Here is a 16266-nt window from a genome sequence, read left to right as displayed (position 1 = left end):
GCATGCGCAGTTTAACTACAGCGGTTTTGCCCGTGCATGCGCAGTTCACTACAGCGGTTTTGCCCGTGCATGCGCAGTTCACTACAGCGGTTTTGTCCGTGCATGCGCAGTTCACTACAGCGGTTTTGCCCGTGCATGCGCAGTTCACTACAGCGGTTTTGCCCGTGCATGCGCAGTTCACTACAGCGGTTTTGCCCGTGCATGCGCAGTTCACTACAGCGGTTTTGCCCGTGCATGCGCAGTTCACTACAGCGGTTTTGCCCGTGCATGCGCAGAATCGACCGCACAGAACCGAACCGTGGGTTTTATGAACCGTGCCACCCCTAATATGCACCTTATCTGTTGCAGTTTTCATCCATTTTATTGGTTGTCTTGTTAATTTATTATAGATATGTAAAATGTTTTTCGTTTTCAGTGTTAAATGTACCTGCAATATTATGCCATTATCTTTATTTTAGATGAAAATGGTCTCAGAACGACAATATTATCGTTAATCGCAATCATTTCTTGGCCAATTTATCATCCAGCAAAATTTGTTTTCGTGACAGGCCTACGCATCACATTACATTTTCAACACCTTACAGGTTATAAAGTATTCTGATGCTAAGCGTCACTTAGTTTTTTTCTGTCATCTTGCAAAAATCTCATGTTATTAAAGAGGTCATGACATTAAAAAATTTTTTTTTAACTTTTTAACCTTTGGCATATAAGAGGTCTCTCTATCATTAATACATCCTATTAGTTTCATAACTTAAAACGTCCTCGTCATCAATAAAAAAAGCATTTATATAATCAACGACAATAACAATAATCAATGTAAAATGCTTTGTTTGGATCCGAGATGTGCCAATTTGACGTCACAGGGGCACAATCATAATCACTTCACTTGGGTCTATTTTTATTACCACAAAAATAAAATCAGATTACTCGATAAATTAAAAATATTTGACAGATTACTCAGTTATCAAAATTACAGTGACAGCCTAATTGCATTGTTTGTTTTCATAATGAACTTTTGTAGAGTGAAATACCTGTAAAAGGGCTGGGTAGCTTGGAGCAGAGAGGCGTCGCAGACACAAATAATGAGCTTCGTAGGACAAGGAAATCCTTTTCCTGTTGGAGCGGCTTGATCGGAATAACTCTATTTGGTTCGACTGGTCACTGTAACAAGACAGTTTAATGTTAATAACACTAATAACACACTGTGAATATATCAACAACAACAAAAAATGTGATTGTGAAATTAGCTAAATCTAGGCAGCTTTTAGGCGTAAATTGAGAAAGAACCACTATTTCTCACACAGCCTAGTCACATAACCACAATAATGCAGAGTAAGCAGAGTAAGTCAGTATGACAGTATACGCCCAGGTAATTTGATCTGGTTGATCTGTTAATAGCTCAAACATGTTTACTAAATGTTAGTGTGCATGTAAATAAAACGTCTAACCCTGCAATTATAGCTGACCATGCAGTATGTTTTGTTGTGCTTTAGCTTAGCCTGACAAGATACAATTTCCACATATTTATACTACTGTGAAAAAAAGTCATAGCTAGAAAATGTAATGTTCGTAGTCACCCTGTTGTGCTATTATATTTTTATTATTATTTATATTAATAGGAATATACTTCAGAGATGTTTCACTCATGAAACAAATCTAGGTGTGCCAATAATTATGGCCAATGTGTTTTGGAGAAAAGATTTATTTCATAATGTGACTAATGTAATGTGACTGGTGCACCGACCAGTACTGGTATAAGTAAGGCACTTGTGTACTCGCACTCATTAAAATGCTCTAATACCAATAACCAATACAATACAGTGTGTACATTAAAGTGCTTGTGACAAAGAAACAGACAATAGAACAAACAGAGAGCAGAATGGATATATCAGAGAAAGATGTCTATGAAGTAAATGTATTGAATTAATAGAATGTTATATTTACAGCTATTGCTGCTGTGCGTTAGCAAATAAGTGAAAACTCAGGTTGGATTCATTGAGCTTCTCAAGTCCGCATCCCTTCTCAGATGTCACTCGAAAGATAGTTTGGTCGGATATGGCAGTAGCAAAGAAAGTAATAGGAGGAGCATATTGAGGAGGAGCAAGAGGAACTTCTGACTCCTCGCATGACGCATGCATGCTCAACGTTCATTTGGCATGCATGCGTCATTTCAATCAAAACTAAATCGTATGTGTGAGGAAAAACATGAACTGGTACATGATTTATGTATAGCGAGTGGTTCCCTGCATTATTACAGGAAGGCAGTACAGTAATCACGACATTTTCTATGCCTAAACATCCGAAGCACATCTCAGAAAGCTGCCTCTCAGACAGTGTGTGAATAGCCTTTTAAATTGAGCTCTCTTTCATGTCTTGTTACTCTAAAACGGACAAATTCACAAAAAAAATGTAAATACCCAATAGGCAAGTATGCTTGTGAAACATAAGCCCTGTTTCCACTAAAATTACCAGGAACAATTTGACCCAGGAAACTTTTTCCTTCAGACCTGCTGCTGTCTGCGTTTCCATCATGGTTTAAAGTATCATGAAGATTAGTCCGGTGACGTAGCACTGCGCACGAGTCTTTCCAGTTCCCACTGGATTTCGTCCTCCACAAATAAAGTTAAAAAAAGCCTTAACCTCGTCGTCTGTCCATCGGCCGTATTTTTTAAACTCCATTGTTGATTTGAATAGCAAACGACTCTTACTGCATGCACTAGTGCTGCAACGACGCGTCGACGTCATCGATGACGTCGACTACGGAAATACGTCGACGTTCGTGAAATGCGTCGACGCGTCGTGTCAGACGTTCATCTCGCGTAATGTTGGCTTCTGCTCCTGGTTCTATCACAAAAACCAAGACCGCGAATATCAAAAGTATGGGAATACTTTAAACAGAGGCCAAACAGTGTTTCCCACACAATTTGTGGCGGACTGCCACATAATCAATAACGGCCGCCACATTCGTCATTCATTCCTTTTTACGCTTTTTAATAGACCCACGCATATTCGTTTAGCGAATTTCCTTAAGTTCTCTCTCCGCCTTTTTGCGCGTCTCTTACTCACTCACTCACACACACACGCGTTGCATTCGACCGTAAAACAAGGCAGCGCGCGGTCACGGCGCTCATATATTTCTAAACAAACCAGCGCGGTGTCAATCAATACAGACCAGTGTTTCCCAACCGGGATCCCGAGCAAAAGTTGCGGGGACGCACTTAAACTTCGGTTCATCTCGCATCTGATGACGCATCTTTAATATGGGTTGTAACTTGAAAATAATGCTGTATGTATGTTTCTGTAGATGGATACACGTGCTGACTCCTCAGGTATGCACTACAACAACAGCGATAATAAAAGAAAAACGTGGGCAAAACGGTCTCTCTTTGTAAACTTTATAAAAACGCATGCGAGTGCTGCCGTACGTCCGAATATGAGCAGTCATTTTCACAGTCATCACCCCCGTGTAGCCAGGAGACTCGAATGAGAAGATCTGTCTCTGTGCACTCGTCCCAAAGCGCGCAAATATTGAGTTATCTTTCAAATCCTGTGCTTAAACGGACAAACTCACAAAAAGTATGTCAAAATGTCATAGCCTTCTCTATGCCTTAAGTGAACTTTATACAGAAAATACGACGACTATCTGTGGGTCTTAAAGGGGCAGTAGCCTTCACTGCTGTCTGTTTAATGTAAAACAAAAGATAAAGACATCACTCACTGCTCCTGACTGCTTTTGTAAGTTTAATAAGTATTATTTTTTAAATTTTAAACGGTTAAATGTGTGGTTATTTTACTTTTGATTACTTCATTCCATTTCTCTACCTAAAGACTAATGTTGGACCTACCTAAAAAGCATTGTTTATTTTATTCTCATCTTTGCTCAATAGTATTTATTTGTGCTGCTGCTTCTATTTAAGTTATCTGTTCTTATTTTCTTTATTTTCATTTGACAGTAGTCCTTTTTCCCCTGAACATAGCCAATACCGAACTGTACTGAAACGTGAACCTAAAACTGTGATACAAAGCGAACTGTGAGCAGTCTGTACTGTTACACCTCTAGCGTAACTTATGTGAGGGGGTGCCACAGAATTTTGAAAAATTTCAAAGGGTAAAAAAATAAGTCGTTAGATTAGTCGACTAATCGAAAAAATAATCGTTAGATTAGTCGACAGAAAAAATAATCGTTAGTTGCAGCTCTAGCATGCACCGAAACAGACTTTTAGGTTTAAATAAAGTGCTGTGTGAGCTCAACCAAGCAGCATGTTCAGCACTCAAATCCCACCCCCTAAAGTTCCTGAACTTTGAAAAAGTACTACTTCGCAAGCAAGGCCGTTTTGAGGGGGAAATCATTACCTGGCCTGGAACTTTATTTAGAACCAGGTTCCTGCGATCAAAACACACAAGTACCACCCCAAAGTTCCTAGTTCCTGAGGAAATGTCCTGCTGTGGAAACGCACCTATACAGGTAGTTGTTACTTCAGTGAATTAGCATTAAGCTTTGTATTTAAACTGGGTCATTAATATAGCAGAAATGTGAAATTATTTTTGAATTTGGTGCCTTCTAGACTGAGAAAAGACAGACATTTTTTTGTCTCATGTGGATGAAAGACGACAACTCCCAGAATGCACTTGCTTCACTGCCCTACGAGACCACTCCCAAAGCCACCGCTAACGTTACTGGATTACTTGCCCACCGCGTTCATTTTCATAAAATCAGTTCAGTTAGAGAACAGACACTACAATGAAAAACTGAATGTGTCTGTTCAATATAATGTGAGTGAGCCGAGCGAGGGTCAGCACAAACGCAGGAGTCAGATTACATTCATCACGAGGTAAATCGCGGCAGACTGAACACGTGCTGTGAATGTATGCCGCGGCCACGATTACCTCATGTGATGAATGTAATCTGACTCCTGCATTTGTGCTTCAGTTCATGCTTTTGAAAGCTTAACTTTCATAGGAATTCTTTTGAAAAGCTCCACTTACATGAATGCCTGCAGCTGCCCGAGCCGAGTGCTGTGAGTGCGATCCCACTACCCATGGACGATTTGAAAACATGCGGAAATAGCTCCTTCTACTGGCTAAATACTCCTTCTAAATACTCCTTCTCCAGAAATAAAAATACATAAATCTCTCATCTCAGGGGGATATGAGGGGGTGGGTGTGGGGGGAGTTTGGGGGAGCACAATCATTCGAATATACTCCCGGGTTTTTACCGATATGAAGCAACTTGCTAAATCGTTGAAGAAGTAATCCTTTAAGTAAAACCCTGCCCTCTATTCAATATTCCGTTTCACTTGGAAATATGCCACAACACTTAAGAAAACTCAATTTCTACTTCCGGTCCACTGGGACTTTAAGAAATCTATTTGTTAGCCAACTAATTTGATTTATATTATTTTGATTTCTCTGCCCAATATTTCTTAAAAATTAAAAATGCAATGAAAATACAGGTACCGGTAAACTGTATCGAAAAGTACTAAATATAAAAGTATCAGTATCTGACTCATTCTGGAAAATTGCCACTAATTATAATCTTCATGTATAATGATGTATTGAACTATGGCATTGAATTCAGTCATAAGAAACAGCACACCTCTCCTCGACCAGTTATACGATTTGAGGCATCACTCATATCTGTAGCATAAATGGTGCGAGGCGAGCTGTGTTAAGTTTAATAGTTTGGTTCAGTAAGCACCACCCATAATTCAGTAAAATACTTTACTATTTACTAACGCAAATACTATACAGAGACATTTGAGCACAGAGAGCAGCTTTGACGGTACAGAATGAGCCACAATATAAACTCAAAAACAATAGCATTAACACCAATTTACCAGCTACACATGCCATGAACACCAAACATTTTCCTTCCTAGTATTTTCTACATAACTCACCCCGAGGGTCTCCACAACCTCCGGCCAGGTGGTAACAGCTCCCGCTTGTTGAGAGGCGCGACCCCGATGGCCGCTTGCATGATGGTGATGAATTTCTTGTACTTCATTTTAAAAGTTCTCTGGTTCTCCTCCGTTCCTTAGATCTAGAGAGGCTCTAAGCGACATCTAACCTCTTCGTTTTCTAACTATAACATCACTACATCACTGAGAAAGCGAAGCATCATCTCATTTAAAGCAGTAAATAGTCATTCTGTCTAACAGACCCATTGTTGCGCACACTATCTGCATTACTGAGTCTCTCTCGGTCTGTGGAATCTCATAGATGCCCATTTCGTTCTCCTCGTAGGATAAGAAGGGGGAGAGAAAAAACGGCAACCACGTTGGGCAGGCGGGCAGAGCGTCACTATTACATAATTCTAGAGATCTCAAACATTAGTCTAATGAAAACGTTGTGAGGGGGGATAATTGTGGTACTAAGCCATGACAGATCATGGATGCACCCTGGCCCGTTACTCTGTAATCCCTCCGGGACTGCTGGCTTACACTCCACCCATTATCACCCACCACCATCACCAATACACGCACACTTACTGTATGTACAAGATTTGTCCATTCATGAACAGCCCCCCCCAGAGAAGATTTTCACCATGTTGGAGGGACGGAGTAAGCGGACACCTCCACCCAGTATGCGATGGCATTATCGCCCAGTGGCGTGAACACTGGATTATCGGCAGAAGGAGATTGCACTACCAAAGTGCAGGGGCTCTAAAATCCCATCCAGAGTCCAACTCATCCAAATCACCTAAAGCCCTGCTAATGAAACCGTCTATTTTTAGGTTTGGTTACAAACATACGTTCTGTTTGAACATGTGAGGCATGTGAGGTTTTGATATGTCACGTTTTGACAGCAGTGTGCTTGCAAACTAGCAGAAAACAACCTAATATTTATTGTTCTGGCATAGGTTGGGGAGTTATTGTTTTTCTTTTTGTTTTCAGCTGAAATGGTTTTGGAGGGCTGAAACCAGTGAACAAAACACGCTAAATTGCTCTTCTCCGATGGCATGTTTTGACTGTTCAGCGTCTGGTTCGTGCAGAAAATAGCTAAACAGTTAAACATGTCAGCTGTGTGGACAGTAGCTCTGGATTGACAATAATAATTTCTCGATTTTAATCAGTAATGATATGGTCTCTTAAATCTAAAATCTTTTAGTCTATGCCGAATGCACCTTTCATCCAATAAATTGCAATCAGCTTTGCTACTTTTAATATGATTAGAAGTCCCAACTTAAAAATTCTGTTGAGATGAAACTGAATTTACGATCTCGGTTTTGACCAAGATGTGACATCCCAAAAAAATATTTAATAATATTGATAATAAATTCCGCTTTTATTTAAAGAAATGAAAATGCATTAACTTGCAAGGTACAACAAGTATAAGGTTGCCCTAATTCAAAGTTTTCATCTTCTCAATTATATTTTTGAAAGGACCTGAGCTTTCCTATGCATAAAAAAGATCATCTGTAAGGTAATTATAGTGAGTATTATTGATCAATAAATGGATGTAGATCAGTTTTATCAGAAGGGTTGGCTCCATAATCTATCCATAATCTCCATAATAGACATGCTTGTCATGGATTTTCTGGTTTTATTTTTGTAAAATATTTGTTATATTTTTGTGATTTTACACATAAATGTAGTGTTCATTTCATTAACCATTATTAAAATTAATTATGCATTTTCCCTATTTTCTCAGTTATGTTTGATCATAAAACAAGTTGCCACATGTAAATGCTACCTGAAAAAAATATTTTTGTAAACCAATAAAAAGCATTATAGCAATCCATTATAGAAAAAACTTAAGTCTAAGCATCTTACAATAGCAACAAAGAAATGACGGCTGAATGACTAAAGTCACCAGTACATGCAGAAACCTGTCGAAACCTCACTCACAGACATGCCCATATATGTAGAACAACTGCTCCCATTAGTCACATTACACACCATAAAAGCTGCAACACAATAATACAACTACAACACACTACAGCAGTTTAAAGGGTTACTTCAGCGATTAGCATATGGCTTTTTATCAGTAGAAACCCTGGAGTATATTCAAATGATTGTGCTTCCCCCCCCTCATATCCCCCTGAGACAAGAGATTTATATATTTTATTTCTGGAAAAATGTTTGGACAAAGGCTATTGACTACAGCCAGCAGAGGGAGCTATTTACGCATGTTTTACACCTGTACATGGGGGATGCGAGATCACACTCACAGCTCAGCTGGCAGCTGCAGGCATTCATGTAAACGGAGCTATGCTGAACAATGTAAGTATTTTAACTTCTCAAATTAATTTCTATGAAAGTTAAGCTTCCAAAGGCATGAACTGAAAACGCGCCAGACTAAACACTCGCTGTGACTGTATATGCCGTGAACGCGGTTGCGATTACCTCAGTTCTCATCACGAGAGCTCATCAGCTTATTTATGACATTAAATGTAATATGACTCCTGCAGCGTCAGTGCTGTGACACTCCCGTGGTGACTCACTCTTTGCCCATTTACGGCTATCCGGGAGTGGCGCATGGTGACACACTGCCAAGATGGCGATGCCCCCCCAAGCATACGCTCACTAAATTCCCTAAGCACTTCCCCTCAGGGGAATTCCTACCGCCATTTTAAAGTACATCATGTTGGTGAGGGAAGTTTATTTGGATAGACCCTTGACCTTCCGATTTTCAGGCAGATCCATAGCCCATAATGCAATTCGATTGTGACATCACAGCTTAATTTACCCCAACATTATAGTTTAGTATTGCTATCACGGTCAATTGCGTCCTTTTTAATATTTTATCCAACAGGCCAATAGAATGATGCACAAAACTAATTCATAACGGGAAAAAAACTGTAAATAACAATAATAAATCAAGAAACAATCTCATATGTGCTTGAACAAATGACATGAGGGTGAGTAAATGATGACAGAATATTCATTTTTGAGAAAACTATCCCTTTAAACGTGTCATTCATGTTCTGTAGCTTAGCTCCACACCAAAGTAAACACTAAGGATTAAAGGGATGGTTTGAAATACAATATGAACAAGTCTTTGATAGTGCCATAACAAGCAATAATAATTGAGAAATACTACAGTAGTCATATCCTGCTGATAATGTACTGTTTAGTTCTAAACTGTTGACCTACATGGATAAATGAACTTTGTCCTTCACTCAGTCAGACACAATGTAAAAGAACATGTTCATCCTGAACCAAAAAAATGAGTATCAGTAACACTATGAAATAAAATCTAGAAATGTTTGCTATAGACTCGTCAATGATCTCTCTGTGAACACTCATCTAACAGATAAAGACACAAATACATTTTACAGCAAAATGTTTAGAAGTCAGCTCAAGTGGATTAAGAACTCAAAAGCATTATGAAACCAGACAAACATGGTGATTTGAGTTGACTATTTTCAGTCTGATTCGGCAAAGCTCATATTAAAAGTGAGCAAGAAACATGATGTTTTAAACCTTGTATAAATGTCTCCCGAAACAGGAAAAAGATTTTGTGAGTTTTTGTGTATTTCTACTATTGTCCAAGTCATTTAATGCCTTTATGTAAGCGGCGCGTGGCAGTGTAAGCCAGAGTCTTTCCCCATGTGTTCGGCTAATGCAGAATCACATTCTAGATTATGCAATGCCAATGCACATATGTACAGCCACTCTCTGCCAGATGTATATTCAATCATCAAATAAAATGTGTAACATTTTCAATCACACTTTGCTTTACGGAGTAAACATAGAAGCCTGTAATAATAACCCATCAGATAAAGTAGTTTATCTCAAATATTTGCTGCTTTAATATACATTTTATCATGAATTTCAGATCATGGCAGGTTAAAGAGTTCTTTTTTGTTCTGTTATTCTTTGTTCTGTTTTTATTTCCCCAATCAGCAGCACTGAAAGTATTCTTATCAGGAGAGCACTGATCTCATCCGTCCCTATATATAGCTATTGTATTATTGTATTATGAGAGAAACTCTGAGTCACAGTACAAAACTACAAGTCCATCACATTCCACACTTGGACATGAGGAATGAGAGTACGACCCTGGAGATGTGAAAGTACATAATGTACCACATACAACTTACTCATAGATGGATCTTATACAGTTTATATTATAAACATTGCACACATTTACAGCATTCAATTTATTATATTTTCATTATAAGTTTGTGCCACGGATTAAAAAAAATTAAAAGGTAATTGGTACTTTATCTCACAATTCTGAGTTTTTTCTTGCAATTGCAAGTTTATATGTTTATAGCTCACAGTTATGAGGGGGGGGGGGGGAGTCAGAATTGCGAGGTATAAGCTTGCAATTCTGACTTTTTTTCTCTCAAAACTAGTTGCAATTAAAAGAAAAAGTCAGAATTGTGAGATAAAAAGGTGGCAAGGACCTTTTTAAATGTTATATTCTTAAATGTTATATGTTATAAACTAGCTTCCATATTTACACATTGTTTTGAGGAGACCATTTACAAAATATTGGATATTTTAAAAGCACAGCATGTAATTTTTAGCCACTGGATGTCGCTTATTCAAAACAAAGTCGCAACTTGATTCCAAATTGATTTCGCGGAATCATGGGAGTTGTCTTCACCTCTGCAGCCGGTGGAAAAGAATCCAATGGGCAGAAATCATATTCACGATGAGCTATTGTTTTAAAGATTTATTAATGTTACTGTAGTATGAAGCAGGGTGAAACCATTAGAGAGGAACAAGGCCGCTGGAGAGATTGCTAATTTGAGACAAGTGTGATGCACGGCTCGAGAGCAGTGGAGGTTTTTTATTATGCCGCAGACGACTGCAGAATCACAGAATTAATTTGTGGGGGAAAATTGAAGACAAAAATGTTATAGTGAACACACGCTTCTTTATGATGGTTTTGTAACGAACACTGTAATAGTTAGGCAACTGATGATGAGTAGCGATTGTGCTTCATGACTGTATTTGCAGACTCTTTTTTTTATGTATATACACATTAAGGAAAATATTTCGTTTTTACACTTTGTTGCGCAGTTCTTTAATAAAAGGGTATTTCATGCTATTCTGTATCACATGTAGTCGCGCCATCTCCTCCTGCGCTCCCGTTGTGGACGATGTGACTGTAAGGCAGCAATATATTATTTTAATACATTTTGAATTACGTTTGGATTTTACTAGATGCATATAGCCTAAAACAATCAGCACAAATAACACTGTTGGGTTTAATCTTCATGACAATGTGGATATAACGTATGAAATGGAGTGAAAATTAAATATCATTAATTAATTCTTTTAATCCTTCTCCTCGCATTTATTTTCTACAATCTAACTTCAGTTCACGACTTCACCATCTGTGTCACCAGTTCCCTTTGTCTCCAGAATGTGCGTACGGACTGCTCAAAGTTTGCTTAAAGGTGCGCACATTCTCCCATCAAGTTTGTTTTTTAAAGATCACAACTTTTGCGTGGGAACTGGCATACGTACGGTACGTTCCCTGTTTTGTGCATACGCACGCTTTATAAATGAGACCCCAGGTCCTTATTAAAATAGCTTATTTCTCTGGATTTAAACATGGTTGGGACATTTTAGGATACAGGATTTTAGAATTCAACAGTACACAGATTTAACACAGTAACAGTACACAGATTTAAGTACACAAGTCAACAAAATATATAGAATCGTTCTAGTGGTTTATTTTAATCCAAAAATCTTACATATTGTGCCTTTAAAAGATGTATTGGCACTGACACAGTTATGAATGTCCTCTCTATGATTATTTCCTCTTTTATGTTGGTTTTCTACATGTTGGTTAAGTTCACATTATTTGAAAGCAAAAAAAATTTTGTAGAAAATATAAAATTATTGTGTAAAAGTAATTGGTTCTTTTAAATAACTTTTCTTGCACATTTTCTCGTTTAATAAGTTTCTATAGTTTGTATAATTTGTTTTAACAAGAAAAAGTGTAAAATTAGTTTAGTCAGACGTCTCAACACTTCAGCGTTATGACATGAAACTCAAAAGCACGATTGAGAGGACTGAAGTTTCGTGAGAAACACACTGGACAGAGTCAGAACACCCTGGTCTTTCATGACAGGACAGGCTACTGTAGGCCTGAAACACGCAGCCAAAAACACGCGATTCAACGAGATAACAAAATCACACACAAGTCGTACTAAAGTTCACATTATGTACATAATCTAAAAGCAGCGGTAGTATGTTACTGTGACATTACTTACGTTTTTATCAGCCTCCTCCCCTAAACAATAGACGATCGAAACCAGCCAACAGGGAAATGCAACAAAAACAAAAAAAACTGCTCCTGTGTGAAAGAACGTAGCCTACCTTTAGATGGGCCGATACTGAAGCTCCGTAAACTCTTAAAAGAAACACGCGGGATCCGCAGTGATCTATATGTGACTGGAAACTGCCAGAGCAAGACTAAACAACTCAATTCTGCGTACAATCCCAGATTTCCTGAATCTTCCAGGTATGGGCGTGTCTATGAACGCGCAGGTGAGTCCAGGCAGAGCTTTCCCAAATCACGTGACCCCGCGCCTCATACCTGTGCATATAGCCTGCCATCTGACCATTTGATTTAATCAGATTTATGTGCCATATGTCATTTTTAGTGTAGTTTTAAATATTTTAAGAGGTAGCCTAATCTTATTTTTTTCTAACGTGTTGTGGTGAATTTTCTACCGTATTCTGTTGTAGGCTATCATAATAAACAGACTATTAAAAAAATGTAGGCAAAATTATATTATTCCACTTAATAGGCTACATGTTAAAATGTTTTTCCGATTATTTATAAAATTAAATTTCCTGCAATAATCATACCCACCATTTTTGATTTGCAGTTCTGCTAATTGAATAATGGGTTACATGTTGTCATTCTTGATATGTTAAGAAATTAATATTTGAAATAAAAATAAAATTATATATATATATATATATATATATATATATATATATATATATATATATATATATATATATATATATATATATATATAAGTGCGTACTTGAAATCACTAATATTTTGTTCAAATATGCTTATGGTGACATTTGTTGCCTTATCAGTATTTGTGTTATTAATTTTCATATCTTTATATTTAAAAGTTTATTAATCTCATAAACCTTTCATAATTTCTTTTCACATGATTTGCATTGTTTGTATAAACATTTTATAGAAATAAATATATTTCTAGAAATTGGTAAAGGATAAAGAGTGCCTTCTTCCACTTGTAATATACATTTTGATGTAATAAATACAATGCATAATATACATAATATTTATATTGTGTGATCAAAGAGCATACAGTTTGTCCTACTGGAACAAACAACACCAAAACACCTCCTAGTGGATTGTATGCGGCTATTGCAAGCAGTGAATAGATTCTATCAACAACAGATGAAGAGCATGGGCAGGACATATAATTATGGAGGGCCAAACGTGCATACATAATTAAATAAATAAATATGGAAATAAATAAATGTGGGGATAAATAAATATGAAAATAAGGAAGTTAAAAAGATAAAAATAAACACAGAAAATAATAAATGAAGGAAAAGTTCAGGATTAAATTGAATGAAAATGTGTTTAGTCATTTGTTCCTTTTTTATTTTTTACATATTCCTTATAGTATATAGTATCCTATATAGTCATTTTCCTTTTTTACATATTTATCTATTTCATTATTTCAAATTCCTGCAGGCTTAAACCTCCATACTGCATAACATCTATATTAAAGGAAGTGTATGTAAGATTGTGGCCAAAACTGGTACTGCAACCACTTTCCCCTCTCCCCTGAATCGAGGTTGCCAGATAAACGGCAGGATCCAGCAGGAACGTTTGTAGCTGCAGCTGTGGTAACTAGAGCAGATCTGGCAACCTGGAAAAACTACTGACTTCGTGATTGGTAGATACGTGGAGGACGGAGCTTCAGGCCAAAACACAACATGTCAACATCAACCTCAGTTAAGGGCTGCAACAACAACTTTTAAATGACAATATCCTGGCCGGACTACTGTTGTCAGTGATATAAGGATTTGAAATTAACATTATTTCTTAATGTCTAGTGACATATCAGAGCCATTTTATAATTAATTGAAATGCATTTCTTACATACAGTTCTTTTAATTCAGTAAATTATACATTAGAATAACTTGAAATAAGAATTATTGGTGTATCAATGTACCTTGCAGTTCTTCAGGCATATTTTATAGACAGATATGAATTCATGCGAGGCAGAAAAAGTAAGAAAAATTCTACTGAAAATGCAGCATTTAATAGCAACTACAAACATTCTACATAAAAGCACATTTACTTAATATATTACTCTAATCAAAATATATTTAAATACATTTTTATAAAAGCTTTTTAAAGATTTATGGTTTTTAACTTTTAAACCCATTTAAATCTTAACACAACGTAACATAGACCATTATAATTGTGCCGATTGTGCGTCAAAATCACATGACCAAAATATAATTTCTGGTACTAGTCATCATGATCAAATAAATGAATGAAATCATTACTCATACAATACAAGTCAGGAGTGCTCACAATAGAATTATTCCATGATTATTATATAATAAATTACATATTTTTTTGTACGACACATTTTAATCTGGTGTCTCACCTTTAACATGCGTACCAACCAGTGCATTAGTTACAGTACACTGGTCTAGTGGGAGTGTAACTATTATTATACAACACACTTGTGTTTGCAAGTGGGTACAAAGTGCACAGTGTAAGGCACTGCAGTCCCATAGTGTGGCAATCGCTCTGCCATTGTTTCAAACATAAGGCGTTTCTCAGTCCATGTGATTTAGCAGCTAGAGATATCCATTGTGCAAAATTGTGGAGTGGCGGGTAAGACAGCAATGTTTCGATGATCTGGTCCACTTCAGAAAGCCTCACGCATCACTTAAAAAGAGAATAATATAAGCCACAATCAATGATCTGGAGCGAATGGCACGAAAGAGTTTGAGTTCCAGGGGAACTATAACACAATTCATTTAATGGGAAACAATAGCGATACGTGTGACCTAACTCGACTCTACTGACCAGATAGACGTCCAGACCAGACTCAGGTGTGCTCGCTTGTGAGTTTGAAGTAGGAAGAGCGCTATCCTCCAAAGCAAGAGTCGAGCTGGACGTTCTACAAAAAAACAAACATATATATATATGTGGATAAGTCAGACATAAAGCTCTGGTGCCAATAACATTGTATTTAGCTAAAAAAAAAAAGGCTAAGTGAAGAAATATGGAAGTTCACAACTTTTTAATTAAAGGGATAGTTCCCCCCAAAAATGAAAATTGTGTTGTCGTTTAGTCATGCTCAAGTTGCTCCAAACATTTATACATTTCTTTGTTCTGCTTAACACAAAGGAAGATATTTGGAAGAATGTTTGTAACCAAGAAGCTCTCGCTCCCCCCCCATTGACCACCATAGTGGAGGGAATTACTATGGTAGTTAATGGGGGCAGAGATCTGTTTGGTTACAAACATTCTTCCAAATATCTTCCTTTGTATTCAGCAGAACAAAGAAATGTATACATGTTTGGAACAACTGTGTGACTAAATGATAGAATTTTCATTTTTGAGTGAACTATCCCTTTAAACCAATATGTCTATATTAGTGTGTGTGTGTGTGTGTGTGTGGTCCTGGTATTTCCTACGCAATGAGGGCCAAAAAATGTCCCACAAAGCCAGTAATATCAGTAGTTATTGACCTTGTAGGGACACTGTTTTGGTCCCCATAAGGAAAACAACTTCATAAAATCAGATGAAATTATTTTATTTTTTTAAATGTTCTGTGATGGGTAGGAATATACAGTGCATTTGTACAGTATCAAAATCATTATGTCAATGAAAAGACCCCATAAAACGTGTGTGTTTGTTAGGTAAACACCTGTTTTCTGTTTGCAGGTCAGTTTTCACATCATCTATAGAGGAATCAGAAGACAAAGTGGCTGCTGAAATAGCTGGATTGAGTGTTGTGGAGCTTGGAATAACATCAGGTTTCTGAGAGGAGTGTGTATCTGTCAAAAAGAAGTAGCATTGGAAGAGATTATGAATCTTGCATGTGTTAAAATGTATAAAATTGTGTGCTATCCTTTGTAAAAATAGAGTCAGTCCAAATCTGATTATTTGCATTTCCGATTGGAATATGATCTAAAATTATTGATGTCCACACTGTGTATCGCAACTGTTTAGATCTGATTTGTGTGTCCATGCAGCCCTTTCATTTTCCGGAATATCTGCATTCGTTTCTATCACAATGACGTTTGTAGGCATAAGCCAAAAACAACAGCAACA

The 16266-nt window shown here is 37.2% G+C and overlaps 2 protein-coding genes across 6 annotated transcripts in view; both read right to left on the bottom strand.

Annotated features, from left to right (window-relative positions):
* Nucleotides 1-12434, bottom strand: part of tjp2a (tight junction protein 2a (zona occludens 2)) — a 39784-nt gene extending 27350 nt beyond the window's left edge. Inside the window, exons 1-2 of one of the 3 annotated variants that reach the window (XM_067433168.1) lie at nt 12285-12434; nt 1032-1161 (exon numbers count right to left, since the gene is read on the bottom strand). The gene's annotated coding sequence lies outside the window, so the exon portion shown is untranslated. The other 2 variants (XM_067433169.1, XM_067433170.1) reach the window with 2 other exon arrangements.
* Nucleotides 12435-13869: 1435 nt separating this feature from the next.
* The window catches only part of pip5k1ba (phosphatidylinositol-4-phosphate 5-kinase, type I, beta a), a 34834-nt gene continuing 32437 nt past the window's right edge, over nt 13870-16266 (bottom strand). For all 3 annotated transcript variants that reach the window (XM_067433639.1, XM_067433640.1, XM_067433641.1), the window contains exons 13-15: nt 15860-15989; nt 15013-15106; nt 13870-14871 (exon numbers count right to left, since the gene is read on the bottom strand). In XM_067433639.1, the coding sequence (XP_067289740.1) occupies nt 14869-14871; nt 15013-15106; nt 15860-15989 (227 nt within the window). In that variant the 3' untranslated portion in view covers nt 13870-14868. The remainder of the gene's footprint in view (nt 14872-15012; nt 15107-15859; nt 15990-16266) is intronic.

Source organism: Pseudorasbora parva, chromosome 23 (assembly GCF_024679245.1).
Source record: "Pseudorasbora parva isolate DD20220531a chromosome 23, ASM2467924v1, whole genome shotgun sequence".
NCBI lineage: Eukaryota > Metazoa > Chordata > Actinopteri > Cypriniformes > Gobionidae > Pseudorasbora > Pseudorasbora parva.
The sequence above is the reverse complement of the archived record's forward strand: the minus strand, read 5'-3'. Positions and strand labels throughout refer to the sequence as shown.